General features: G+C 56.6%; 12 protein-coding genes across 12 annotated transcripts; 4 read left to right on the top strand and 8 right to left on the bottom strand.

Moving 5' to 3' along the window:
• Positions 1-48: 48 nt before the first annotated feature.
• Positions 49-1,524, top strand: W97_08708 (uncharacterized protein; the record flags this gene model as incomplete). The annotated part of the gene is made up of 2 exons (XM_007786575.1): positions 49-233; positions 417-1,524. The coding sequence occupies 2 exons, from the start codon at positions 49-51 to the stop codon at positions 1,522-1,524; spliced, it is 1,293 nt and encodes a 430-aa protein (XP_007784765.1).
• An 852-nt stretch (positions 1,525-2,376) lies between these two features.
• On the bottom strand, positions 2,377-4,089 carry W97_08707 (uncharacterized protein; the record flags this gene model as incomplete). Its single annotated transcript, XM_007786574.1, has 4 exons — positions 2,377-2,416; positions 2,471-3,474; positions 3,881-3,982; positions 4,072-4,089. 4 exons carry the CDS (start codon positions 4,087-4,089, stop codon positions 2,377-2,379), a joined length of 1,164 nt encoding a protein of 387 aa, XP_007784764.1.
• A 638-nt stretch (positions 4,090-4,727) lies between these two features.
• On the bottom strand, positions 4,728-5,780 carry W97_08706 (uncharacterized protein; the record flags this gene model as incomplete). The annotated part of the gene is made up of 1 exon (XM_007786573.1): positions 4,728-5,780. One exon carries the CDS (start codon positions 5,778-5,780, stop codon positions 4,728-4,730), a length of 1,053 nt encoding a protein of 350 aa, XP_007784763.1.
• Positions 5,781-5,956: 176 nt separating this feature from the next.
• Positions 5,957-6,308, bottom strand: W97_08705 (uncharacterized protein; the record flags this gene model as incomplete). The annotated part of the gene is made up of 3 exons (XM_007786572.1): positions 5,957-6,002; positions 6,054-6,108; positions 6,167-6,308. 3 exons carry the CDS (start codon positions 6,306-6,308, stop codon positions 5,957-5,959), a joined length of 243 nt encoding a protein of 80 aa, XP_007784762.1.
• An 825-nt stretch (positions 6,309-7,133) lies between these two features.
• On the top strand, positions 7,134-8,798 carry W97_08704 (uncharacterized protein; the record flags this gene model as incomplete). The annotated part of the gene is made up of 1 exon (XM_007786571.1): positions 7,134-8,798. One exon carries the CDS (start codon positions 7,134-7,136, stop codon positions 8,796-8,798), a length of 1,665 nt encoding a protein of 554 aa, XP_007784761.1.
• Positions 8,799-9,284: 486 nt separating this feature from the next.
• Positions 9,285-10,483, bottom strand: W97_08703 (uncharacterized protein; the record flags this gene model as incomplete). The annotated part of the gene is made up of 2 exons (XM_007786570.1): positions 9,285-10,352; positions 10,409-10,483. 2 exons carry the CDS (start codon positions 10,481-10,483, stop codon positions 9,285-9,287), a joined length of 1,143 nt encoding a protein of 380 aa, XP_007784760.1.
• A 233-nt stretch (positions 10,484-10,716) lies between these two features.
• W97_08702 (uncharacterized protein) lies at positions 10,717-11,841 on the top strand (the record flags this gene model as incomplete). The annotated part of the gene is made up of 1 exon (XM_007786569.1): positions 10,717-11,841. The coding sequence occupies one exon, from the start codon at positions 10,717-10,719 to the stop codon at positions 11,839-11,841; it is 1,125 nt and encodes a 374-aa protein (XP_007784759.1).
• Positions 11,842-12,333: 492 nt separating this feature from the next.
• On the bottom strand, positions 12,334-13,323 carry W97_08701 (uncharacterized protein; the record flags this gene model as incomplete). Its single annotated transcript, XM_007786568.1, has 1 exon — positions 12,334-13,323. One exon carries the CDS (start codon positions 13,321-13,323, stop codon positions 12,334-12,336), a length of 990 nt encoding a protein of 329 aa, XP_007784758.1.
• A 969-nt stretch (positions 13,324-14,292) lies between these two features.
• Positions 14,293-15,261, bottom strand: W97_08700 (uncharacterized protein; the record flags this gene model as incomplete). Its single annotated transcript, XM_007786567.1, has 2 exons — positions 14,293-14,989; positions 15,041-15,261. 2 exons carry the CDS (start codon positions 15,259-15,261, stop codon positions 14,293-14,295), a joined length of 918 nt encoding a protein of 305 aa, XP_007784757.1.
• Positions 15,262-16,557: 1,296 nt separating this feature from the next.
• Positions 16,558-18,226, top strand: W97_08699 (uncharacterized protein; the record flags this gene model as incomplete). Its single annotated transcript, XM_007786566.1, has 3 exons — positions 16,558-16,736; positions 16,809-17,774; positions 17,839-18,226. The coding sequence occupies 3 exons, from the start codon at positions 16,558-16,560 to the stop codon at positions 18,224-18,226; spliced, it is 1,533 nt and encodes a 510-aa protein (XP_007784756.1).
• Positions 18,227-19,071: 845 nt separating this feature from the next.
• Positions 19,072-22,847, bottom strand: W97_08698 (CAMK/CAMKL/KIN4 protein kinase; the record flags this gene model as incomplete). Its single annotated transcript, XM_007786565.1, has 3 exons — positions 19,072-20,825; positions 20,884-21,178; positions 21,234-22,847. 3 exons carry the CDS (start codon positions 22,845-22,847, stop codon positions 19,072-19,074), a joined length of 3,663 nt encoding a protein of 1,220 aa, XP_007784755.1.
• A 1,104-nt stretch (positions 22,848-23,951) lies between these two features.
• W97_08697 (histidinol dehydrogenase) lies at positions 23,952-26,653 on the bottom strand (the record flags this gene model as incomplete). Its single annotated transcript, XM_007786564.1, has 2 exons — positions 23,952-25,750; positions 25,804-26,653. 2 exons carry the CDS (start codon positions 26,651-26,653, stop codon positions 23,952-23,954), a joined length of 2,649 nt encoding a protein of 882 aa, XP_007784754.1.
• Positions 26,654-27,586: the final 933 nt, after the last annotated feature.

The raw sequence follows: 27,586 nt of genomic DNA, 5'->3' as shown, positions 1-27,586 counted from the left end.
CAAAGGAGGGAAGTGCCTGTGGAGAAAAGGTCAGAAGAAGGCCTGCACATGCTGCAGGGAGGTTCCGAGAGACCTCCGCACAGTTCGCTGAGATTCTTGAACGATCTTCGACAGCTGCCTGACGATATCGAGGACAACTTCCGAGAGGTGAAGGATATCCTTGGGGAGCTCCTCCAGATCAACCAGGAATTGAAAGAAAAAATACAATCTTTGCAACAGTCACAGTGCTCGACGTCAGCACCCAGTCCTCTGCCAACAGTAGCCAGTATAAGCACTCGCCACACAACGACCTATACAACCCGCATTTCGAGGACTGTAACCATTATCGCGACCACTACCACCCCAGCAACGTCATCATCGACTAGCCCTCCATACTACATTCCTCTCAATTCAAGTACGTTGACTTAGCCAACAAGCACGTCGGTCTCGGCCTTCAACGCGCGGGCGAGCAACAACATCGCCGTCTACTACACACAGAGCTCTGCGAGCAATAGCCAGACGGACCTCAGACTGCTCTGCGCAAAACCCGCCGTCGATATCATAACCCTGCCGCTCATCGCAACGCTCAACGGCCCCAACGGCTTCCCGACATTCGCCAACACGACAGATTGCCTTGGTCCGTCAGCTTCGCAACTTGCTGACGCACCCAACCTACGCGATTGCTCGAACCTGGCCGAAACCATCACGTACTGCCAATCTCTCGGCAAGAAAATCATCATCGGAATCCTAGGCACTACTATCGAGCCATACTCCCCTGCCACCAATAGCTCTACAATCACCGCTCGCACCGCCTTCAACAGCTTCGACCAGAGACCCCACTCAGCCGTCATGCTCCTATCTCTCTTCGGCCCACCGTCCACCTCTTCCAGGCAACTCACACACCTCCGCCCCTTCGGCCCCAACATCTCGGTCGATGGCTTCGATCTCGGGTTCGACCTCGACATGACCGTCCACGGCAGCAGAACTTCCGCCGACTTCGTCGCCACCCTGCGCGACCACACCGCCCAATCCGGCCAGGCCTTGTACGTCTCCGCCACCCGGCCCTGCCGGCGCCCAGCCAGCCCGCAGACCCTCGCAACCCTAGCCCTCGTCGATTTCGTCACCGTCATGTTCGCCCATGACCCCGCCTGCAGCATCGCCGGCCCGGGCTTCAACATCTGGGACTGGAGCAACGACCTTCGCCTCGCGGCGGCTGATGGTGCCGCCAACGGCTCGTCACAGGGCAACGGCACAGCGCCGCTGCGACCGAAGCTCTTCGCCGCCGCGCTGGCGTGGCCGTCGCCGGCTGCTACGGCGAACCGCACCCGAGAGGGCGATCCGGAGTATTTAGGTCAGAGCATCGGGCAGATATGGGAGAGTGGGCGGTTAGGGAATCTGGGTGGCGTTGCGCTGGTGGAGGGTGGGAGGGGTGTTGCGGGGGGAACGTGGGGGGAGGTTGGGGCGAGGAGTATTGAGGCTGTTGATGCTGCTATTGAGGAGGACTATAGGGAAAGGGGAAAGGATGGGAAGGTAATGGATTTATGAGATATATGGCTGTAATGAGTATGTGCCTCCGAGAGTTTGACGATTAGGCTTTATGAAGTCGCGCTCGGCGTCCTTGTTTTAAACCTAGCTCAAACTATTGGAATGAACTTCCAGATTCACCATGGTTTTCTGAACGTGCAAAATCTAGCAGGGCTATTGATTTTCGTTGGGAAACGGATAATTGTGGAGTGGTGACGGGAGATGTGCCTGCAGCTACTGCTCACGGGAGCGCTACGGCAGGGCAGAAGCACGTATGAGTTTGCTTCTGAGAGATTCGGCAGTTACTGAGCGAGAAAGGTAGGATCACTCAGTAGGGACAAACCAGCACGACCCTGGATAGGATATTGTCCCTTTGCAGGAACTCCTGTTCCATTTTTGTTGGTTTGATCTCTAAGACGTAACTACATCATGACGGGCATATGCCACCGCTAGTACGCCATAGTCCGCCACTGAGTCCGCCAGGATACAACAAGGAAACGCCAGACCCATCCTGATGCAAGCCGGGAGTCAGCCAGAAGCCCCCTCAAAAGTTGGTGGTAGGAACAGCAGTGAGAGAAAGCCCTGTCAGCTGCTCCTACCGCCGAAGTGGACTGTTCTCATGGAATGTAGCGTTTGCGTCCTTCCTGGAACCAACTCAAGGGTTCCGCAACGTCGGGCATAGAAAGAAATGTGGATGCGTCTCCGGTGAAAGTTATGGAGTCGTCTGTCCTTAGCCAAGGATATGCCGGGTCAATCTTGATATGAGATCTAGTGGTACACAGAAAGTAGTGGTGGATGTAGGCGACTGGCCGGTTCACGGAATTCTAGAACTCGAAGTCACCTGTCTGAATCAGGGGAGTATGCTGCAGCGCTCTACCACTCGAAGTCACCTGATGCCTTGTGGAACAAATAGCTGCAACATGTATTAGTGTACATCATGTCAAGGGATCATTTCGGGAGGGCTCACTCCTTGTTGTTGGCATGAAGGATACCGTCCTTAAGCGTGCACTTCCATTTGTTCTTGACGCGGTTGACCTTGTCGTACGTGCAGACCATATGGTCGCCCAGTGCAGCGAAAGTGTCATCGTCATTTTCCTCCACGATCGGGTCCTCGTCGGAGTCGTCTAGATCGGAGTTGATGGCATCTTCATCCAGTTCCTCTTTGACTTCCGAGTCCAACTCTCCATCGAGCTGCGGGATGCTTGGCGATTCCGACACGGTTTGAAGGTTGCTGCGAGCCTGGGTAGTTCGGCGCTTCTTACCCTTGCCTTTCGAAGGCTGATCGAGTGGAACGAACAAGCCGCTGTCCTGCTGCTCAGCCAGTTGCTCGAGCTTCTGACGCATAATGCCGTCGGCAGTGAGTCTGCCGTCGTTGCCGTGCGTGCGGCGGTCCGCTAGCACAGCATCCCACGACTCCAAAGCGTCGTCGGCGCCATCGTACTGAGAAGCGGCAGGATAGGCCTGTTGCGGGCGCTGGTAGTTCTGCTGAGTCTGTTGCGTTTGCGGAGTCTGCTGGGGTTGTTGCGGTTGTTGAGGACGGTGTTGGCCTTGACTGGGAAGCTGCAAGCCCATCGGCCTCTGCTGCTGGCCGGGCAGGGAAAGCCCGTTTGGCTGCGGGTTGAGCGGGTTGACAGAAGGGACTGAGCCCTTTGCCTGGTCGGCATATTGGTTCGCGATGTATGCTTGTGCCCGCTGGTGCGCCAGCTTCTGGTTCAGAGCAGAATGAGCGACCGGCTGCACGGGGCTGGCGTACTCCTGCTTGACGCTAGGTTCGACCTTGATATGAGGACTAGCAGAATAGCCATGCGGAGAGTTCATCTGCGGGGTGCCCAGGTTGGCGGGAAGCGGCGAGAGTTCATGCTTTGAAATATTGGACGGCACGGTTGGAGGGTTCGCGACCTGAGGAAGAACAGGAGGCGGATCCCAGGGGAAGTGGCTGACTCTCAGTTCCGACAGCCGTTTCTGCCATCCCTATACGACGTGTCAGTACTTAATGAAGGCTACAGAACAAAATTAAAAGAGATAAAAGGAATGATGAGACCAAAGGTAGATGCAGTAAAGTAGAATCACATGACCCGCTAGTCAAGCGGCAGGAAATTGGTGGGGGTGCTGGGGTACAAAACGAGCAAAAACAGCCAGCGCCCCGAGATCGCTGTCCGCTGCTCGCGGCTCAACCCCGCCTTTACTGGCCCACTGCGGTCCTCACCACCAGGCAGCCATACAGAGAACGAACAAACAACATTGCATTGTTTCTGCTCGACGACGGCGCAACCATAATCGGAACGGACGGAATAAACAGCAGGCGAAAGATACAAATTGCAGATGCCACGGAAGTCCCGTCCGACGAGAGGCAGTAGAGCGGAATGTCACCACATACCGAGCGAAGCTCTTGCAGCGTTTGGCTGTCGACACCGGCCTCTTCGAAGTCATTCTCCGAAGCTGCAATCACAGCTTCGATGACCTGAGCGTAGGTCGGTCCCTGTACGAAGTGCCATGTCAGCCCAGTGCTCCCGTAGAGGAAGTAGAGGCTGAAGCAAGGACTGCTGTCGGGCTCGCGAGGCAACCCACAACTATGTTCTCCGACATTGTGAATGCGCTGCCGTGGCGTCTTTGACGACCTTGGGCGACGGCGGAGACGAGGTTGCGAGGGTGGAGCTGTTGACTTGATGCGCGTTGAAGGCGCCCTGTCGTTTAACTTGTCGGATGAATAGCGAGCGATCTCAGCGCCGTCGACCTCCCACGCTCAAACCCCTTCCTATGCAAGAATCTCTATCCCGCTCATGCGACGCTTCCTCGGGCAGCAAGGCTTTCGCGCCGTTGATTGGCGTGCGTGATGCTGTTGCGGGGTTCCTTGGGTGCAGGTGGTTGTAGGTGGTTGTAGGTGGTTAGGTCGCGCTTCACAGATGGAACTGAAGGCCAGCTCTCGCTTAGCGGCAACAACTCTAGCGGAGCCGCATTTGGCAGTACCCTGAGACCTTGATGACCTCCACGTCGTTCTCAACACGCAGCTATGTAAAAACCTCACTCATTTGCTCGCATATGCATGTCGATAGCTTCATCAGTACATGCCGTTTTTGTTTCACACGGCGCACTTTTCCATCAGCAGCGTCAGGCTAAGCTGTAAAGAAAAAAATGCTCATCGAAGGTTCTAACTTTTTCTGATATTGCATGGCACAGCTTGCGTGTTCTGTGTCCCCAGTCTGTACTCATGCTCCATGTGTTTGTCACGGTCCCGCCTCCTGCTCCCTTTCCTCATCCTCAGCATCCTCGTCAACAAGCGGCACGAACCTGAAATCCACAAAACTGACCTTTCCCCCGTCAACCTCGATCATGAACTGCAAACTCAAAACGCCCTGCTCATCAGCCCTGATGCTCACCTTCGTCGCAACAGCCATCGCCCGGCTCGCCGCCCTGATCGATGCAAACTTATAACTATTCCTCAGCTTCCGCCCGGGCTTGTGGTACGTCGGAGCCAGCGTGAACGTCTCCAACAGTGACGAGAAGCCCGCCGACGACGCCGTCACCGTCGACGGCAAATCGCTCCTAAAGTCCATGACCGCACTGCCCAGACTGCCAGTCGCGCCCAAGGCGAACCCGACGGGATCCGCGCTCGCGGTCAACGTCAGCCGTTCAGGGCTTGTGCTCGCGAGCTCGGTGACGGCGTCGTGAAGCCAGCTGGCCCGCATGATAATCTTCAGCGCTAGCTGGTCGCGCGCAAATGGTATGTCGCCTGCCGCGGCGGCAGGCTCGTAGGTTGTCAGTTCGCAGGTCGTAGTTACGCCTGCTTCTTCGAGGATGACGCAGAGTGGGGCGCCGGGCTGGGCGTAGGAGAGCCGGCATGTGCTTGTTAGGCCTAAGACGCGGTTGTCGAAGGCCGTGGGCCCGGTGGTGAAGGATGACGGGTATCCTGGCCGGCCGCCCGGCGGGTCGGCGATGTTGAAGATTTGTAGAGTCTCTAGCAGCGCGACGAGGGAGATCTGGAATACGGGGGGGTCGTCGGATGTGGAAGCGTCTGAGACGGCGTCGTTAGTTGCTGCGGTCGAGGAGTGCGGCGCAAAGTTGTAGGACGTGAAGAGGGATTTGTCGAGGAAGGCGAGGCCTTCCATAATGCTGTGTTCCTCTACGGAGAAGCGTAGCCCCTCTTCGCTGATGCTGACTTGGGCTTTGGGCGCGAAGGCGATGCAGCGTAGTAGCTGGTAGAGCTGGCGCGCCGAACTCGATACTGCGCCGAAAAGAGGAGGGTCATCATCGCGGTCGGCGGAGGGTGTTGTAGCCATGGCGGTAAGATTTGATTACGAGGGTCGCGGTCAATGCCCCTCTTTTTATCACAACACTCGCGAGTTCACCGTGAGGGCCGCTATTGAGAGCAGTCGAACGCTTTTATTGCATCCAGAGGTATTATACACGGTAATTGATGATCGAGCCGAGCCGTATGCGACCCAGGGAAAGGAGACTAGACGTAAACGCCGACAGCGCAAATCATGTAGACGGCGCCAAAGCTGCTTTGACATCAGCACTGCGTAGGGTGAGGCTTCCGGGCGCAGACCTACCCGAAGGCCAGAGATGCAGGAACACCGAGTACAGGCAGGTTTGTCAATGACCGGTCTTCATGAACTGTTAGCTGTCGCCTAGGATAGCAGTCAACGACCAGGAGAAATCATACTCAATCCGAAGAGGCCTGATAAAACCAAGGCTATGAGTAGCAGGGTGAATCCGACGGTGAACTGAGCGTTCTTGCCTACTATCGGCTGGTACGGGTTGGCAGAGGCGGCCTCCCAGACGTCGTGGAGCGGTGTTGAAGACATGAAGTTGATAATGAGCGTGATGAAGTTCCCCGTTCTCGTGCCAGTTGATGTCGTCTCAAGACACAGCTGTCCTCGGGGAAATTCGTGATTGGATGACTAAGACGCTCGTTTACCTAGGTAGACCGTAGACCGGAGAGGCATTCCGCGGCTGTCAATTCAGAACGCGAGCGGCTTCGTTCAGTTCAGATGGGCAATCCGCAGCTGGAGATTCTGTATGCGGAGACTTTGGTCGGTTTGAACTGACGCTCCGCAGCGGTCAATGTAGGACGGGCAGGGCTTTATACACTTCAGACATGCAATCGGTAGCAATGGATTTTAGACATGAGAGACTTTGGTCAGCTCAGATAAGCACTTCCGCAGCTGTCAGATTCAGGAGGTGAAGGGCTCTGGACTTTAGGCATGTGCTTGCGATCCGCAGCAGCTGATCCTACGTGCGGAAGACTCCATTCACCTCACACAGGTATTCCGCAGCGGTCAACCCAGGATGCTGGAGACCTCATTCACTTCGGGCCAGCATATCGCAGGACCAGGTTCACGTCATGTGACTTTGTGGAAGTAGCTTAGGATGATCACTACCGGTAGCGCCCACGGACCCTGCGTCATCCATCTCCCGTTCGTTGCTCGGTAACAGGGATGCCAAGCTCTAAACAATAACACCTTCTACTTAACACTTTCTCCTTCCTTCCTTCCTTCCATCCACCTCATCCTCACACATCTTTCGTTTGCTTTCCTACGCGCAGCATTCTACACAACAACTCAACACCAGAGTAGATCTCAGCGCTAGAGGCATCATAGCAAGCACCCTTCATCGACTTCATCAGCAAAATGGCAACTTTAGCTATCTCGACCCCCGAAAAGCAATATGGCAGCAAAGCATTCTCAACCAAGCTGGCGGGCGGGCGGCTGCCGCTTCTTAGCAGCCCGAAACTCCCGTCGCCTCGGACGGAGACTATCCACGTACCGTCACCACCTCCCTCAACCCCCAGACCGCGGCGAAGCATCGTCACCGCCTCCCCCCGCCCGGCCTGGGAAGGCCTTCCCCAGTCTGAACGGACGCTGCTTCCTACCTCCGCCATCAGACGGAAGCCACGTACGAGGAAAGAGTACGGCAAGACGGACCGCTTCATCCCAAACCGGAGGGTAGATGAGGCTCCGATTCGTACTGTCCGCACGCCGAGGGCCACAAGCTCGAAGCAGCCACCATCAGTGCTGGCAGGCGCAGCGTACGGGTTGTCACTGGAAGGGCTCAGCTTGAATGACGATGATGATGACAACACGTCATCACACGACATACCACACTCCAAGCAGTCGCCGGACTCCATAGCCTATCAATCCTCACTCTCTTCCGCCTGCGACATGGCACCAACCACGCGCATCCTCTCCTTTCAGCCGAAGGCGCCTGAATCGTCGCGGCCAATCGACCTCCGAGCGGTGTACAACCGCCCTCTCATTCCACGTGCTCGGGGGGCTCAGCACCGTCGTCGCATCGCAACAGCCCCCGAACGCGTACTCGACGCACCAGGTCTCGTTGACGACTACTACCTCAACGTTCTCGATTGGTCGCGTGGCAACCAGATCGCAATCGCGCTTGAGCGGCAGGTATACATTTGGTCAGCGGAGACCGGGACGGTAGAAAACCTCTTCGAAACCAGCGCGGAGACATACGTTTCATCAGTCAAGTGGAGCAATGACGGCGCCCATCTGGGCGTCGGCCTCGGCACAGGAGAAGTTCAGATTTGGGACGTGGAGGATCAGACCAAGATCCGCAGCATGAACGGGCACGAGGAGCGCGTCGGGGTCATGGGCTGGAACAAGCACCTTCTCTCCACCGGTGACCGCAAGGGCCAGGTGTTCAATCACGATGTTCGAATCCGACAGCACAAGATCGCTGACTTGGTTTCGCACACACTGGAGGTCTGCGGGTTGGAGTGGAGGGCTGATGGAGCACGACTGGCTACCGGTGGGAACGACAATCTGGTCAGCATATGGGACGCGCGGAAGCTCGATGCGCCACAACACAGGAAGACGAACCACAACGCCGCCGTGAAGGCACTGGCCTGGTGCCCGTGGCGCAACAATCTCCTGGCGACCGGAGGTGGCAGTGCTGACGGCAAAATTCACTTTTGGAACTCGACAGAGGGCACCAGAGTTGACACCGTCGACACCAAGAGCCCAGTTACCGGCCTCCACTGGAGCCAGCACCACAAGGAGATCATGAGCACGGGCGGCTTTCCGAACAACAGTCTCACCGTCTGGACTTACCCCGAGCTCGTCAAGTCTTTCGAAGTCGGTGCCCACGAGGCGCGCATTCTCCACAGCTCGATGAGCCCTGATGGAACGGTCCTGGCAACGGCGGGGCCGGACGAGTCGATGAAGTTCTGGCGGGTCGGGGAGGGCACCAAGGGCGGGGAGCGGGGAGCAGGGCTGGTGAAGAAGGAGGGAGGTGAAGGGGATAGGTCGGGTATGGCGGGCCAGCTTGTAATTCGCTGAGGAGATGGTCTACTGTGTAGAGACAGCCATGTTCTATGCGGATAAGAGTTGCTTTTGAAGCATTCACTTAACTTACTTGCTTGCACTTATGTTCATTGAGAGCCGAAAAGCAGAGAACCTCAATTTCTTTAAGTGCAAGAGTAACCCGAAAAGCTCGTTGCCGCACCTATGCCCAACTTATTCAACACCACATTCACAATGGAAACGGCCACCTGATCTCGTCAAGAATGGAGTAGTTAGACAATCCCACCCACGGTGTTCTTCCTGATCGTGTCATTTGTAGAGCAGCCAGAGAATCCCATCCGAAAAGTTCGTTGCCGCATCTGTGCTCCAGCTTGTTCGACACCAGAGTCACGATTGAATTGAACTCATGACCCTGTCAGTCATAGAGCAGCAAGACAATTCCATCAACAGGAAGATGTTCGGCAATTCAGCTTTCTGATGCACCAATCACCCAAGGTGGCATTGATCTACAAGCTGTATGCCCTAACTATCCACCTCCAGGGGCACTTCTAGCTCTCCATGCGGCACCGTCCCGTTCGCATGGCCCTCAACCCCAGCCCTCGCCCTCTTAGCCGCCGCGATAACCTCCGCATCCCCCTCAATAGCATTCCGCACATGCCTCTCCCTAAGCTTCGCCTGCAACTCCACCAACGCCTCTCCATCTCCCATGAACGGCCTCAACTCCTCCTCCAACAACTCCCCCAGTTTCATATGCGCCCCCATGACCAATACCTCTTGCCTCGCCACCAACATCTGCAACCTCTCCGCCTCGCTCATCTGCGTCTTCGTCACCGGCCTCAGCAGCGGCGCAACCTGCTGCGACGCCACAAACACCGCGACCAGCACCTTCCTTGCCACGACAATCGCCTGGAAGGGGAGATACGCCGGGTGGCCCAGCACGCCGAACAGCGGGTTCAGCACCCGCGCGACCACGAACGGCAGCTCCGGCGCGCTGAGCACGCGGGCCTCGAACGCGGCCATGGAGGCGAAGGCGAGCCAGCGCCAGTACCGGCCCCATGCCATGTAGCCGAGCAGGTTGGCCAGGAGCATAAACGCGCCGGTGCTGAGGTAGAAGGGCAGGCACAGGTGCAGGAAGCCGAAGGAGACGAAGTCGTGCACCGTGATGCAGTTGCTCCACCCGGGCATCAGGACGTCCGGCCCGAAGCGGTCGTACGCGAAGCGTCTAGCGGGGGAGACAAGGGTGTCGCGTGCGAGCTGCAGGCGCACGAAGTGCGCATTTGCGGCGGCGGAGGCGGCGGGGGTGAGGGTTGGGGGGAGCTTGTCCGGGTGGAACTGTGCGGCGAGGCGGCGGAAGCGGGACTGGATGGTGCGCTCGTCTGCGTCGAGGGGGATGGAGAGGAGGCGGTAGAAATTCCCGGTGCGCTGGAGCTGCCAGTCCGCTTCGTAGATGGTGTAGAGGAGGTAGAGGACTACGACGGTGATGTGGATCGTGCGGCGGTGGGAGAGGTATTGGGGGCTCCCGGGGGCGGGCTTGCGGCTGCCGGCGCGGATGGTGAGGGAGTAGTAAATGTGCTGGAGCCAGTTGACTGCCTGAAACTCGGATATCAGTACAAAAGAGCTCGGAAGACGCGCATCGAAGAGCTCACACGGCCCAGGAAGAACCAGCCCGCGAAGGAGATCAACTGATCCGTTCCAAGGGAAAGATGCCCAGAGTAAGCCATGGTGAAAGGAGTGTTATCCTGGTATCATCTTGGAAAGAGAGAATGAAAGCCGAGAATCTATTCTATCCTATTAAATCATTACATTCGCCAGCGCCTGGAGGCCCGCGGTTCATCATCCCTTGGTCCCAGGATTCACACGCGCCAGATGGCCGTAGATATGCCGATAGGGCTGAATCTTTTTTCATCCCTACCACACAACGGCTATCACCACTTTCTCCCCCGCCAATTGCACCATGTCGGCCGCTCCAGAAACGCCCAAAAAGTTGAGAGACAAAAGCCAGCGCAAACCAAAAGACCCCTCTACCAAAGCGCTCAAAAACTCCTCAAAAAAGCGGCCCCGCGACGACGCCGAGTCCTCATCCCAACTCCTCCGCACCGAAGCCTCACCCTCGAAGCGGCAGCGCACCGCGCCACCCACCGGCGAGCCTTCCACCCAGCACCAACCCAACGCGAGCGCCACAGCACAACCACTACAATCGCCTCGACCAGAAGACTCCCCCTTCGTCCACCAGACAATCTCCCTCTACCTCCCCCTCTCCCCCATAACCTACGCGTCTCCGATCCCGGGGCTGTGCGCCGAACACCTGTCCCCGCTGCTCCTGACATACTACCCGCCTCTCCACGGCGTGGTCCTCTCGTACGCCAACGTGCGGCTGTCGGCCGAGCGGCCGTCCATCTCGCGCACCCCAGATCCCGCCGACATAGAGGAACCCGTTCTCGCCCTCAGCATAGACGAATACGCCGCCTCTTTCGTCTGGGCGACGGCCGACTTCGTGGTCCTGCGGCCTCGGCGCGGGGTGTGGTTGGAGGGGTACGTCAATCTGCTCAACGAGAGCTATTTGGGACTGGTCGTGTATAACCTCTTCTCGGCGAGCGTGCACCGGAATCGGCTGCCGAGGGATTGGCGGTGGGTTGAGGAGACTAGTGCGGGGGATAGGCAGGCGCTGGCGGGGGCTGAAGAGGGACATGTCCAGGGAGAGGAGGAGGTCGGGAGGGATACAGATGGCGACGTCAGGATGCGGAAGTGGCAGGGGAGGGGAAGGCAGGCCGAGGGCTATTACGTTGATGGGGAGGGGGAGAAGGTGGACGGGCTGATTCGGTTCCGGATCAAGGATTTTGAGAGCGGGGCCGGAGAAGGAGAGAAGGGGTTTCTGAGCATCGAGGGTACGATGCTAAGTGAAGATGAGGAGGAAGAGGCGGATGAGCAGGAGAGGGCGCAGGGAGGTGGCGCGCAAAGGGGTGCTAGGGGCAGGTCGAGACCGCAGACGTCGAGCACGAGAGGGAGGGGAGGGGTCAATGGGGTTAATTGGGGTGACAGGAGGAATGGGGCGGAGAGGAGTAGAGGTGCAAGGTCATGACTCGGCCAATCATGATACGTTCGACAAAGTCATAGCAGGCGGCGCAGCGAAACCCTACAGCCATGCTACCAAGCCCGAGACTAGTTCACCTTGCAGGATGGTCGTCTTGGACGGGAAGCCTCACTCGATTTCAATCCGTGCGGCTTGCGACACGGATGCTGGGGGAACGAACCATGTGAGGGGTATCAGCAACGATGTGAGACGTGAATGAGAGATCTGGATGGGGATCTAGAGGAAGCGATTGTATCTAGGTAGATCTTAAGACTCATGATGGATTCGTGACGTGATATGTTCAAGGCTCAAACAACAATGCACAACATGGTAGGTCTTGACAGGCGCTGAAAAGCTGCCTGGTTTTCTCTTTAAGCAGAATATCCACCTGGCAATGCCTAGTCCAACGCCTTCAAATACCAAGAAGTTCCGAGCGCCAGCGCCCTCGTTCTCCAGACTGTCCACAACGCCCGCTCAACTGATCATCCCAGAATACAAATCTCAAACAAGAAAGCAGATCCACCACTCACTCCTCCCATCCCCAACCCTCACCCACTTACTCCACTTCTCTTGCCCTTCAACACCCCATCTAACACCTGTCCCCACCTCAACCCCGCTTTCCAGCCTGTCCGCCAGCTCACCCAGCTCCTCTGGTGCCGTGCGCCCAAAATTCGCGCGAAGGTCTGTGTGAGAAGACGAAAGACTGGGTGAGACATATCTGATGACGTAGCCGCTGAGTACTGGTGTGTTGAACTCAGAAGAAGAGGAGGAAGAGGAAGGGGCGAAGACTAGAAAGTCTTGATGGTCGGACTGGATCTCGTGGCATAGACGGAGGAAGGCCAGCTCATCTGAAGCGACGTCGGTGGACTTTGTGAATGCGGCGGTGTCTGGTATGGCGGGAGGGTCGCCTCCAACGAAGTTGTGGGTGAGCTCGGTCGGGGAGAAACAAACGTCTGCTATAGGCGACGCGGCCGCTGCTTCGATCTCCGCATCGGAGAGGTCGAGCCATGTGAAGTCCGTCGCGACCGCTTTGAGCTCTGCCCCGCTGATTCCAAACGATGTTGGCAAGGTACACCAGGACAGCCTTTCACCACCACCCATGGATCCCTCGCTTTCTCCCGCCTCGAAATGTCTACCTTCGTCTTCAGCGCCCTCGTCAACCCACCTCTCCACGAGCCCCCAAACAGCCTCCGTAACGTCAACCTGGCTTGCCAGCAACATCTCTCCTCTTTCACTTTCCCTTCCCCTTCTCTTTCCACCAACGCTGACACAACGCATCGCGATCTCAAGCACACACCTCAGCCGTCCATCCCCACCCATGACAACATCTACCCCTACGCCCTGCCCCTCACCAAACGGCAAGTTCAGAAACATACACGCACCGACCTTCAGACCCCGCGGTCCAAGGCGGAAGGCGGCGCTGTGGAACTTGATTGGATCGCCTGGGATGTTGGGGTCGGTGATGCAGAGGGAGGTGAAGAGTTGGGGCATGGGCAGGCGGGGAACCTCAACGTCCGAGAAGCTGTGCGGAAAAGAGACGGATGAGTTGTAGGACTGAGATCGGAGGCCCTGCTGAATGGGATCAGAGAGCACGAATAGGCGCGCGAGATGCTCGATCTGCTGCTCCCTATGCGCAACTGCCAGAGCTGCGCACGTGAGCAAAGGCCTGGGCTGAAGATCTAACGATGTGGAACTCCCACGTGAGGCCGCGCATGCCGCTAGACTGACTGCGTCGCGGCGTGGGTGACACCTGGCGGATGATAAAGTTGGCGATCCTGGTGGCTTCATACGAGAGTCGATGCGCGCTGGTTGAGTCCGTGTATGCGGGTTTGTCGGCGAGATCTGCGGTGTGCTTGATGTTGAATCAGAGGAGCGTTTTGAGGGCGACAGGGAAGAGATCCAGTCAACATCGCGGAAGTGGCCGGGTGGAGAGGCGTCGCTGCTTGCTGTGGGGGAGGTGTCGGACGAGGACGATGAATACAAGGATGGAAGTGAAGTCATTGAGCTTATTGAGCAGAGACTGATAGCAGATGCTACTCTGTAAACCTGTTTGGCAGGCATAGTGGTAGTAGAGAGATTGGATAACGCTTCGCACTTAATCTTGGCTGAAACGATTGATGGTTGGAATTGATATCGATTGGAGTCGCTGAGTAGGTTGAAGGCAGGTTGTGGTACAACTCAAGGAGACTTTTGAGCGCTGCAGAAGAGTTGAAGTGATAGGAGCTCTCGAACAATACCTTTGTCTTACCATTTACGAGACATAATCGTCGGCCTGCAACCCTACAAAGACAGCTTGGCCTTTGTCCGCAACACGAGGAGATCGCCCCATTGATGATACGTGTGGAACACTTCCGGTGAACTATGGCCGTGTGTTGTCTCGTCTCCTATCTGCGCCATCAATGTTGGTCTGCTTAATCACCGGATCAGCGACTTCGCTATTGATGCTGAGCATCGGCAGCATCAGCTCGTCCCCACGTTGTTCAAAAACTCAACCACGGCAATCTGGCCTTCTCGCTTGGCCATTGCTTCCGTATGCAGTGCGCCAGGGACATCTTTGCGTCGGACTTGCAGTCCAAGCTCCCGACACAACTTTTCCAACTGATCCGCCTGATCCGGCGGCACAACTTCATCTCGACTCGCCGCAACAAGAAGAATTGGCATATCGCCCGGCTGTTTCCTTTCCGCAATCGTCCGCAGCGCCGCCTCGCTATCCCACCAATTCCGAAGAAAGGGCCACAGGTAACGATAGGGCAGCCACTTCTGCGGGTACAGCGCGACCAGCATGTTGCGTACGCTAACGAATGGCGTTTCGAGAATCAATCCGCGGATATTCAAAGGCTTAGAGGATGACTGAGTTTGTTGGAGGTACCTCGCTGCAGCGTCGGTTGCGACTCCCGCACCGATACTCTGCCCCCAGAGCACCAAAGACATGTCACGTGACAAGCCGCCGTATGTCTCCTGAACCCAAGCTAGGGCTGCGCTTGCATCTTGCTCGATGCCTTTCTGCGAGGCGCGGCCGCGGGATGTCCAGAAGCCGCGGTAGGACAGCGCGACTATGGTGTATTGTGTCCGGGGGTGCTGGCTCGCTGCGTGATGGTTAAGTGCTTTGAGGACATTTGACAGAGAAGGTAGTCTAGGCGGAAGCGATGAAGCGTTCCTGGATTCCTCAGCTCGTTGGCCCAGAAGCACCGTTCAGCTGGAAACGTACCCCTGGAAGTAGACCACGATGACCTCCTTGTTACTCCTATCCGCAGAAATCTCGATGCCGCCCACACAGAGAGCAACCTCGGTTCCATCAAGACTCCGTATGCGTTTTTCTTCCCAGTGAACAGGTTTGCAGATATTGGCGTAATCTGCCATCTTTTCTCGGCGTGAGAACGGAGGCACCGACGGCATGTAAATAATCTTGTTTTGGAAGAGAACCACCATACAGCACTTGTATGTCCACAACGTAACGACCAGGCCGCCGAAGACCACGGGCGGCACGAGGACAGCTGGGATGACATCGCTGAGAATGGTGCGCTTTTGCTGACGGACAGTGGAGACATTGGGTCCGAGACGGACGTTTTGTTTGGAAGCACTGAGATGGTACCGCTGGCGAGATGGAAAGTACTTGAGTAGTCTAACACCTCTTACCCTCATTACCTTGGGAACTGTCAGTTGAGGTTGATTTCTCAAGAGTGCTGAGTACTTTAGCCGTCTTGTGTTTCCTAGGTTCATGTGCTACTTCATGGCAACCTTGGAACAAGGCTTATGCGGAAAAGCCGTGGCCACGCAAAATGTATATCAAAAGTATTACCCCTCAGCAATAATATTATATGGATATCTTTATACCAAAACCATCGCTGTTCTATGCTTTCTACATACTATCATACTCTTGGGTAGATATATAGAGATTTGGGCGTGATGTGTGAATTTGAATGTTGTGTAGCTTAGTATGAGGCGGGGCGTCTTCGGCCATTTTGCGTGGCCATCATTTTCTGCGTGAGCCTTGGAAGGTCAAGCAGATTACGACGCATAGCGGCTGTGCAATGTAGATCCTTTAGCACAACTGGTCGGAATGCTGGAAGGTTGCGACTGGAACGCCTTCGGTGCTGACGTGCATAGCTTCCAAGACTCCAAGCCACACTCCAGCCTGCGCAAGAGATAACATTATGGTCTGCAGGCTGCAATCTTGTCCTAACATCTTCGCGGTTTTGTAAAGTAGAGCAAGTCTTCATTGTCGCGTTGAAGCCGCCTTCTTTCATGGCTGCTGCGTTCATGGCTTCGTCGCCTCGAAGTTCGGTCTCATTATATGCTCTTTCACCTGCCTCCGCGGCTCAACATGATTCTCATTATGGGAGGGTTTCGAGTGATGAAGTCTTGTCACTGCCTCTTTTCCCTTGGGAGGAGCCTTCCGCAAGATCCACCACAGCTGCTGATGATTCGGCGTCCATAAAACTCCCATCGGTCGGTAACCCTGGAACTTCACCCACGCGGAGTACTTCAGCTTCGACAAAGCGAGGAACACAAACGAATCATCCCGAGCGAAACCAACTCCTCAGGTGGCACATCGATTGGCGCTCGCCCTTTTTGATGATATTTTCCAGCGTTGCTGGAATCCTCCTCGCGGTCACCCATCACAGCTTCTACACCATCATGGATGGAAGGGAAGTAGCATCGCGGAGTCAACAGGAATGGTCGACACGGATCGGGTCCGGGCTTGCATTTTTGTCTCAAACCGCGATGGCGACAGCTGTGGGCCAAGCGCTGACTCAACAGCTTTGGACAGATCTCAAGCGCAAGGCGACTGACATCAAGACAATTGACAGTATGTTCTCTATCACAAAGGATCCAACGGCATTTTTCAACAAATCTTTACTCCTTCACACGAAGCTTATAGCTTTGCTGGCTGCAGTTGCCTGGTGTGTCTTCTTTCGTGAGCTCCAAGCTATTGTAATCGGAATTTTGTCGCTGACTGCGTGCATCTGAGATAGGCTACTTCCTATACTCGCTGTTGTAACGCCTGCAACGCTGTCAGTGACGTTACAAAACGTCACCACAATTCAGACCTTGAACGTCCCAGATGTGAATTGGAATGCGTCCGCATTCATGGACGTGTTCGGACGAGAAGGTGACTTTACGCTTGTCTCTGTCCAGGTGAAACGGGCTATCACGATCAGTGCCTACTCTGTAGAGATCCTGGCGATCACTCCATTATTCCCGGACTACAGCTACTCCCTAAACTTCTTCGGGCCCTCCTTTCGATGCCAAGACGTGAATGCTCCAGGAGAACAAGCGTTATTTGAATCCATTCGGCCATCTAATTACAACCAGACCATTCAAAACGTGCTTAACAACAACGGGACGCCTTTTATGGACACTTGGGATTTTGCAATGGACCTTCTCTACGTAGGAATTATCCCATTTCCGAGCGCCTACAACTCAATACTTCTTCTAACTCCTGATGTTAACATTTCCTGCACGTTGTGGAACACTTCATATGATGTCATATTCGATCTATCACAAGGGGCCCAGACAATACACGAGAGCAAGGTCATCCCCCAAGAGCCTTACCGGTACGATGATATTGACGACGATTTTACTTATGGAATGGTAGGAAGCATGGGCTTTGAGGCTGTTGCTGGATCCATGGCATCCATCCTAAAAGGCCACATCGAGGTCGCTGACTCGATGTGGCCTCATTTTGGCGCAGGCGGATCAAACGCCGACTTCACCAACAACACTGGGGTATGGGATCCCATCTATCACACCGGGTTGATCTTCTGTCCAGAGCTGGGCGAGCACATCGTCCAAATCAATATCGATGACCCAAGTAGCATGCCCCAAACGCTTACTGCAACCATGCCACGTTGGATGTGTCGGGCTGGGTCGCTGGCGAGAGCAGTCGAAGAGTTGTCCCGAAATATCACTTATAGCCTCTTCACTGTTCCAGATGTTGTGTGAGTTTGCAATCGAGCCATCAGTTCTCCACCATCTCCTCAGTAGAACTGACTTAACCCACAGGGAAGAACGGCCTATCCACGCGAATATAAGATCCGCTCGAAACGAATACTCCTACCGCAGCCGTTACCTACTTCTGAGCTACGGAATCGGTATACTCTTCACCATCTCTGGGATCGCCATCGGGGGCTTCGCGTACCATAGCAATGGCTACAGCGCAAGCACCTCATTCTCGACCATCCTGCTGACGACGCGCAAGAATCCGAATCTGGACGAGCTAAGCGAAGGTCAGTGTCTAGGGAAGCAACCGTTGGCGGAGGAGATCGGGCGGATAAAGCTCAGGTTTGGTGTCCTCAGTCCCGCGGGGAGTAGCGGTGTTGAGATTGGACACGCGGGTTTTGGACTAATGGGTGATACGCGGAGGTTGAGGAAGTACGAATATCTTAGGTAATATACTCGCGAGTGAATAAGAATGTTTTTCTATATCCCGTTTGGTGGTAAGACACGGTACGCTCGGTGTCCTATTCGTATTGGCATTGTGTATGTGTCACGTGATCGTCGAAGCGCAGCCACATGACAGCCGCAGGCTGGACTACACTGTGCTATTTATTGCACTTGGTCTGACCATATTAGGTGATCGTTAACAGCAGAGCTCAGCGCAAGCCATCAAGCATGAATTCACTGAAGAAGCAATTAACCATCCTCAAAATATCCATATTACTGATGTCCCCTTTCCCGCCATGCCCCCTTTCCCGCCATGCCCCCTTCCATGCAGCTGACAATCAAGGACCCAGTCCTTCAACGAAAGCAACGGCCAGCGCAAACGGCCAGCCATTTTATACACTTCAACACAAAGGGAATGGAACGCCCGTTCTCCCTTACACGCCGACGCTTCCGGAAAGAAAAAGAGAAGGTTGAGTATGAATCCATGCCGCTCGACCGCTTGGCCAAGAACGACCGCAATGCCCCAGGTTACATCGACACGAAAAGAAAGACGCCGCCCAATGCTGGAGGAGAAGAAGGTGTAGGGATGCCCGCCAAGAAACAAAACACAACAGACAACACAAAAGCAACAAGGAGGAACGGGTGAGAAACCAGCATATTAAGGCACCCCCCCCCGGCGCCGTTTCCCCAAACCCCTCCCCCGCCCAATCCTACAAATGCTCCCCTAGCAATCCCATCTATCCATGCCTATGCTAAAGACAGCACTCCCCGCCCCCATCGTCAATTTCCCCCCTCCCCACCCCCTCACCTCCTACGCCTCTTGAGCCTCCCACGCACAACCTCCCCGCCAATCTACGTCCTCCCCCGTCGCCTAAAAAAATCCATAACCTTCCGCGCAGCCCCAGTTCCGGACCCACTCCCCTCATACGCGTCATTAAACTTGCGATTCGGCTTCTGGAGCACACCCTGGCGTCTATCATTGCCCTGCTGCTGCTGCTGTTGCTGCTGGGGTGGGAGCGGCTGGGTTTGGCCGTCGTAGCTGTTGAAGCCTGGGGGGTAGAGGGGGCGCTGCTGGGTTTGCGCCTGTTGCTGGTGGTAGTGTTTGGGATCGGATTGGTCGGATTCGGTGCGGTAGTAGTGCGGGTCTTGTGGTGCCTCCATCTGCCCTTGCGGCAGCGGCTGCGCGTATGGCTGCGCATTCCGGCTGGGCTGCGTCGCGACCCCGTTCCCATTCCCGTGTCCATAGCTCGTCTGCCTCTGGCCCTCCGCCCCGGGCCCATAGTACGCCTGCGGGATCCCTGATCCCTGCTCTCCCGCACCCCTAACTTCCCGCATATGCGTCGCGGGACTGTCCCTCGCGCGTCGATCCAGCTGAGGATCATACAGCACCGGAATCGTCGAGTTCGTCGTACTGAGACTGGAGCGGGACTCGCCTCTCCCAAACGCCATGACAGGGCGGGATTTGCTCTGTGGGCGGCTCCGCGGTGGCTGCTGTGTAGAAGATCGGCGCGAGTCGGAGGGGTAGGGTGCGCCGGGCTGCTGTTGCTCCTTGTTGTGGGAGCTCGAGGAGATGCCTTTGAGGAAGGAGAAGCGGCGGGGTTTCTCGGCGGCGGAGGAGGGGTTGGCCATGTCGCTGTTCTTGCGGCTGAACATGCCGGAGATCCTTCTTCCTGACTCTGTTGATCGCCTTGGTGCGGCTTCGGCGGGGAGGGCGTTTTGCATGCTGACGGGTGGGTAGCTCTTCTTTTGCTGCTGCTGCTGCTGCTGTTGTTGCTGCATTTGCTGGGTATGGTCCCGCGAGCTCGTGCGTCCGAAGATGGAGGGGGTCCGCCCGAAGAGCTTCTCGCCGAGGCCGCTAGCCGTGTTGGAGCGCTTGTGGCCGCGGGACTGGTGGTCTTGCGATTCTTGGTGCAGCGCTTGATAGTCGGAGGGCGTGCGTTGGGTGCTTGGGCGACCCATTGTGGCATCGCCGCCTATAATGGGCTCGTGCTGGGGCATAGGAGCGGAGATGATGTATTGCTTGCTCTTCGGCTGGGCGAAGCGGCCTTGAGCGGTGGTAGCGGCGACGGTGGCGACGGCGGGTTGGCCGTAGGAGTTGCCGCGCGAGGGCAGTCGTGCGTTGCTGCCTAGAGTGCCGGCGGTCGACGGTCTGGCAGCCATCGAGGGTCCGCTTCCGAAAGCAGTTGAATCCGAGGCTGCGCGTTGGGCGTCTCTACCAGGTCGGGAGGGAGGTGGCATGCTAGCAGTGACATTTGTTTGCTGCAGCGGCGCTGACGTGGCATAACTGGCAGTTGAGGGTATCTCCACCGGACCCTGCCGGGTGTCCGCAGCCCGACTTCTGGGTGTGCCTTGCTGTGTCTGAATCGGAGCAGTCGCCGGAGCCGTTGCCGCGGGCGCTTCCCTGGTGGTCTGCGAGTGAGGGGCCACGTACTCGACTTGGACGGTGTTTCGCTTAACGTCTCTAGGCCCTTTCGGCGTGACTTCAGCTCGGTCAACATGGCCATGTTTGGGAGTCAGTCCTCCGACTGGTGATGCTGTCGTGTGTGGTTTGCCGGGCTCTCTGACCGAGGCGCTACGGTTTAATAACGGCGTCTCGAATGGATCTTCTGCTGACTCGTTAGACCTGTGTGGCATGGGGCCAATTCCTGCCTATACGCGACTTACCTGAAGGTACGGTAGCGTTCACAATGTCATTTGAGGTAGTAGTGCTACTGGTGATGAACCCGACAACATGAGCATATTCACTCAACCAGCTGTGTCGGGCAACTTCGAAAAGGTCGGCACGCTTCCTCGGATCGGGCACCAGGATGCGTTTTAGCAGGTCCCTGGCATGCGGTGTGACATACTCAGGGAAGGTGAGAGGTGTCGAGACAATGTACTTGTACAGCAGGTTGATGTTATCGCCTTCAGGGTTCGCCGGGTCGTCGTCAAATGGCAGGTAGCCGGCCAGCATAGCGTACTTGGTCGGGTCAGTCTTCAGACAGGTAAGCGCGTCAGATGGTTCCATGACTTACCAGAATGACACCACAACTCCAGACATCGACTTTCCTGCCCGTGTAGAGCGAATCGCTGACAACAAGTTCAGGAGCCGCGTAGCACGGGCTGCCACAACTTGTTTGCATTAGATCTCCTCTTCGGTGGCCAGCCGTGTCAGTTTGATCCAGGTTCATCCTCTTTACAAAGTCTTTACTTGTTAGGTTGTACTCGATCTCTTCTCCTAGCTCGTCCTCTGGGTTGAATGTATTCGCAAAGCCGAAGTCTGTAATTATGATGTTCCGGTTCCGGTCAAGAAGCAGATTTTCCAACTTCAGATCTCGATGGACGATGCCCTTCTTGTGCAGATAGCCCACGCCAGACACCAGCTGAGCGAAGAGCCGTCGTGCGGCGTTGTCTTTGAGGTATCGGTGGTTGAGTATGTAATCGAAAAGTTCACCTCCTGACGCGTATTCCAGAATGATGCCGATATGCCGCTCCGTCTGGACCATCTCGTGCAGTCGGACGATGTTTGGGTGCTGAAGGCCCTTCAGGATCTCAATCTCCCGGTAGATCTTCTGCAACCTGCTCTTGTTCGACCCGAGCGTCTCACGCCGAATCAACTTAATGGCGACCTGCACGCCGCCCTCCTTCTTCCAGCCCATCTTGACCTTGCCGAACTCGCCTTCTCCCAGCGTCTGGCCTAGTATGTAGTCCCCAAACTTGGTTTCTTTTCGGGACGTCCCTGACTTCGAGTAATCCTGCCGGCTCTTGCCTGCGCCTCGCCCGCCATCGTTCACTCCGTCGCTGCCGACGAGACCGAGGCCGGTTATTGGGGTGACATCGGTGCCGGCAGGCATGGGTTGCGACTCTGCTATGCGTGCTCGTTCACGGGCGATGTCTTCTTGTGGATCCCCCACCACCAATCGATCTATTATCGTGCTTTGTTCTCGGGGCAGCTCAGTGCCGATGGGTGTGGAGCCGACGGCCGTGGCGGAGCGGCTGTGTGCGGGAGACGGTCTCGATCTACTCGAACTGCCACCCTGCTGCTGCGGGCTGTCTTTTGGCGACTGATGGGCTCGCCGTCTTGTTTGAGCTGCTGCGGCTGCAGAGGATGCCGGGTCGTCCCGTACGCGTTCGCGATCGCTCCCGGTGTCATACTCGGCATTGTACTGAGCGGTTCTGGAGGGACCCGGCCGATCTTCCAGCGGTCTTGTGTATATTTGTGCGTCGGTGGCAGGCGCGGTCGCCGTTTGGCTTCGCTGATGGGAAGATGTGCGAGGAGGTGCTATCGGCGGACCACCGGCGTAATTCAGGGCTGTGGGTGAGACAGCTACAGGGACCATCGAAGGAGAACTGTGTGTAGAGGGAGGGAGGGCGTAGGCACGCGGTGTGGTCATGTTGGATGTGCTAGATCCAGCGGGTGAGTGGTATTGTTGTTGTTGCGGTGTGTGGGGGCTGTTGCTGTTTGACGCCGAAGCAGTCCCGCTGGGACCTCTTGCTGCTTTCCTCGACGAGGCGGGAGACGCAGCTACATTCGGCGCTGTCTGGGCGAAGTATTGGTCGCGGTTGTGATCGCGGTTGTGTGGAGGTTGCTGGTATTGGCGGTTTGTTGATAGGGCGGATGCCGTCGATTGCACCGCTGCCGAAGACATGCTCTGCTGGCGGGAAGCGCGAGATGGTCAACACCCCGACGGTCCAGCTTCCCTGTGCTGCAGAGGCCGTGGAGCAATGCGGCGCGCGGGTGACGGTTGGCAGCAGACGGCGATGCGAGGCTGTAGGGTATCACGCGAAAAGGGCTGGCTCGACGTGGATGCAGCTTTCACATGTATTTCTGCTTCAGTTAGTTAGAGTACTTGGGCACCCCGGAAGCGAGCGCCGATCCAAGGGCCAGCGAATCGCTCACCAGCCGCCTGGCTCGGGGGAAAACAGCAGCGAGCGACGGACGCGTTGGCGCAGCGTAGCCGTCTGCTCGAGCGACAGGTCAGGACGGCGGATGTTGGAGTTGACGTTGGCGGAGAAGAGACACGGCCGGGCTTGGAGCGTGAGGTTGGACCTGGTGCTCTTCCAGGCTGCGGCTGCTGCGGGAGAGCAGAGCGTCTGGTCGCAATCTCCCGTCGGGGCTGGCAGCAGGGCAGGGCAGGGCCCCTTTCCTTTCTGAAGCAGTCAAAACAAACGACGCGCCGCCTTGCCTGCCTGCACAGCAAGCGACAGTCCGATTCGTCGCTGCCAGGGATCAGTTCTGTCTGATGCCGCTCAAGCACGTGGATACAGAGATGCAGCGTATATCACGACTGTCTGTCTGTCTATCTCGCAGCCTCCGCTCCCCGCAGAAAGGGATAGGAACGTTGGCCGTGGGATCAAATCTCCGGAGCGGGCGGCGTCGAGCGTCGCAGGCCTGAAACTCGCTCCCGCCGACCGGCCAACCCGTTTCAAGAGCGGTCCAGCTGTGCCCGTTCAAAGTCGCATGGCGGGTCCGGTGGGTGAAACCGCGTGCCTGCTTGAACCTCATCCGGAGCCGCCTTCTCTGCATGACATGCCGCGCGCGCTTCTCGGCCGGCACGTGCGAGCCGCCGGGAGATGCACTTGAACGAGACAGGCGGTCCGCTGAGTTTTCTAGATGTTTGGGTTTTCGCGTGGTCTAGGCGGCGAAGTAATATAGAGTGATCTTGAGCAGATGATGATGTTTACGTCAAGCGTTGTTCTGTTCTATATGACCATGACACGATATTCCAGTCGTAATTAATAAATCCCCTCTCTTAAGCACCCATCCTATCCATGTGCGCAAGCCGTATACTTACAGCCCTCCGATGAGCCTCCAGCTCCTCCACCTTCGCCAGCTGCATCACCGCGCCGCCCACATTCCTCAGGCCCTCCGCCGTCAAGTTCGAACTCGTGATGTGCTTCACATACGACGCGAGGTTGACGCCCGAGTACTGCTTCGCGTAGCCGTACGTGGGCAGTGAGTGATTGACGCCCGCAGAGTAGTCGCCTACGCTCTCGGGCGTCCATGGCCCGACGAAGACACTACCGGCGTTCTCGACTAGCGACACTACGCTCGACGCGTCGCGGACTTGGAGGATGAGGTGTTCCGGCGCGTAGAGGTTGCTGAGGCGCATGGCCTCGCTAATGTCCTCGGTCACGAGAGTCACGGAATGCTCAATGGCGCCTCGGACGATGTCCACGCGTGGCAGCGCGCTCGCCTGTGCGTGAAGCTCGTCCTCGATTGCCTGCAACTGCTCCATAGTGAGGTCGACAGCGATGAGGATGACCTGGGAGTCAACACCATGTTCAGCCTGACTGAGCAGATCCGAAGCCACGAAAGCAGGGTTCGCCGTCGCGTCCGCCACGACCAGAACTTCGCTGGGTCCGGCCGGCATGTCGATGCTGACGCCTGCGGTGGTATCGTTCGAGACGAGCATCTTCGCCGCCGTCACGAACTGGTTCCCTGGGCCCAGAATCTTGTCGACCTTGCTGACGCTCTCGGTCCCGTACGCCATTGCCGCTACAGCTTGCGCACCGCCAGCCAGCACGATACTCTCGGCGCCTACCTTGTGCGCTACATAGACCACCTCTGGCGTTATCGAGCCATCTGATCGGGGCGGTGTCGCCATGACGATTTTCTTGCATCCTGCTACCATGGCCGGCACGCCGAGCATGAGTGCTGTTGAGGGAAGGACGGCTGTGCCTCCAGGTACGTATAGACCTACTCGCTCGATAGGCCTGGAGAAGCGAGAGCAGACGACGCCGGGCATTGTCTCGACGACCAGGGCTTTCTCCTCTTTTTGCGCGGCGTGGAAGCGGCGGATGTTCTCGAAGGAGATATCGATCGCCTCGATGGTCTCTGGCGGTAGTTGCATCATCGAATGTGGAAACGGCGCCTTCAGAACAGGAGAGGTCAGGGAAGTCGCTTTTTCGAACTTGTGTGTGTACTCTAGTACTGCAGCGTCGCCTCGCTCCTGGATGGCGCTAATGATGGGCTTCACTATACCCATGATCTTGTCGGTCGAGCGCTGTGATGGTCGCTTTAGGGCTTCCTGAACAGTCTCGGGCGCCTCTTCTGCTGTGATGTAACGCCTCATTCGGATCCTCCCATCCTTAACGCCTGCGCTGTCTTCCTTGCTCTTAGGTACTGACGCGGCTTCCTTGACCATCTCAGTCGTCCCATTGGTCTGTGCCGTGCCGTTGGTCCCGCTGGCGACGCCGAACTTGGCAGCGTAAGGCCCTTTCGCATCGCCTTTTCTCCGCTTGACTTTGACGCTCTTCGCGTCGAGGTTCCGCTCCACGTCTTCTAGCGTGACACCAGCGGCTATACACTTTGTCATAGCGAAGTAGAACAGGTCGGCTGCCTCAAATGCGACGTCCTCCTTGGTCTTGGCTTCACAGAGCTCGTTCGCTTCCTCCATAATCTTTGCCTTCAGCATCTGTGGATCGTTGAACAATCGCGCTGTATAGGATCCCTCGGGTGCGGAAGCTTTGCGGTTCTGCAGGGTTTTTTGTAGGCGAGAAAGGCCTTGATACTGTCCGAAACACGTCGCCGTGGCCAGATGGCAGAACCCTGGAGCGTATTAGCACGCAGTTTCGAATATCCCTGAGAACCACCTTTCGTACCTCTACCCTTTTGCCGCACAACGAAGCGCAGGCAGTCATGATCGCAGTCTAGTGATATCCTGACTAGCTCTTGGATGTCTCCGCTGCTCTCGCCCTTGTACCATAAACCCCTCTTCCGGCTCTGGTAAACCCCTCGCCCAGTGCGCAAGCTCTCCGACACACTTTCCTCGCTACTGTATACAAGGCCCAGAGCGACACCCCGTTCATCCGTGACTAGGGTTGTGAAGAGGCCATCAGGGCGGTCGCTGGTCGCATTGGCGACTAGGAGCCTCGCCGCGTTTATGAGTTGCGGCTGGGACTTGGAATCGATCGTCAGGAGAGTCGCAGGCACGACAGGCACAGCGGAGAGCCTCGATATCCGGAGCGCCGAATCCGCCGTAGGGCTTGCGAAAGACACGTAAACCTCCGGTCTCTCTGCGCCGTACTCCTTCAGCCATGACTCCACCAGGTCTACGTCTTGAACATCCTGGGTATAGATTCCGACAGACGTGCCGGCGATAGATTCAATGATGTCCTCTTTCGTCTGGCCGGAGATGCAGAGGACGATGCGATCAGCGTCTATGTTCTTCACGTCGCTCAATTGATCCAATTGCTGGCGATTCACGAAGACCTTTGAGGCGCCCGAGTCGAGGAGGGAGACGATACCGTCAATCGAAGGGAGGGCAGAGACATCGAAGCATGTGGCGAAGAGACCGGTGGTCTGCTGGAGGTAAAGGAAGGCATCATCGATTGACTGCGCGTCGAGTTTGGTGAAGACGCTGCCAATGTAGGAGAGGCCTTGAGGGCGCAGGCCGGAGGTTTGAGTGGTGTAGGTAGCGATGTCAACGGCAGGCAGCAGAGCAGAGGCCATTGCGAGGCTGCCGTGAGGGTTTGGATTTCAATATGGGAACAACGGAGTGCAAGGTTAAGGCTGTCGTGAGTCAATCGAGCTTTGATGGTGGGGGCATAAAATTCAGGGCTGCCGGGCCGCGATCGGCTTTGACGACATCATGGTGGCATCCTGTCGTGCCTAGGTATCTGTAACAAGATGAAATCTGCAACCTACCATCGCACAGAGCTTTGCTGTATGAGAGTCTGGAGAGTCTGCGGTGAGACTCTTCATAGAACCAACGTCAAGAAAGGGACCGCTTTCGGCTGACAGGGACAGGGGCCAGCTTGCCACGCGGGTGACAAGAATGCGCGGACACCATAACCAGGAGGCAGTAAATCACGACGTAAATAATCATTTATATAGCTTTCGATATATTAACTAGGGGCTATTACAGTTTCTCGTCTTAGTAGTTTGTATCTAAGAACATGCGCACGCTATAAAGAATTAATTTAACCTAGTCATCGATTTTATCTCGCAGCAGCTTCTGGGTTGACTGTTTGTGGAGTCCGCGCATTTGTGTCATCAGGGTGCTTGCCCAGATCCGACCTCTCGGGATGCCGAGCCCGGAAGAGAGGACGGGCCGATGAGGCTGAAACGGCGGTTGCATTCGGATTAGCGCGCTTTGAGCTTAACCTGTCCGGCTGGACTCCTGTCGAAGGCGCCAGACTTTGTTCTGGCAGCAACCACAACCACCACAACCACCACCACCCGCTTCTCCTCCGCTCTACGACACCGAAACACCCATAGAGCGCGCTGGAGGTTTAGCTGTTCAGTCCTTTCACGCTCATTCCTTCGCCTCACCAGAGAAGCGGCGCCCTTTGCTCGGTTTCGCCGACGCGCCACCGCGCGCTCTCTCCACTCGCCCTTCGCACCGCCTCTCCACCCGCTCCTACACCATCCATAGCTGTCATC

Source organism: Coniosporium apollinis, assembly GCF_000281105.1.
Source record: "Coniosporium apollinis CBS 100218 chromosome Unknown supercont1.61, whole genome shotgun sequence".
NCBI lineage: Eukaryota > Fungi > Ascomycota > Dothideomycetes > Coniosporium > Coniosporium apollinis.
Note: the sequence above shows the minus strand (reverse complement) of the source record. Positions and strands in the feature narration are given on the sequence as shown.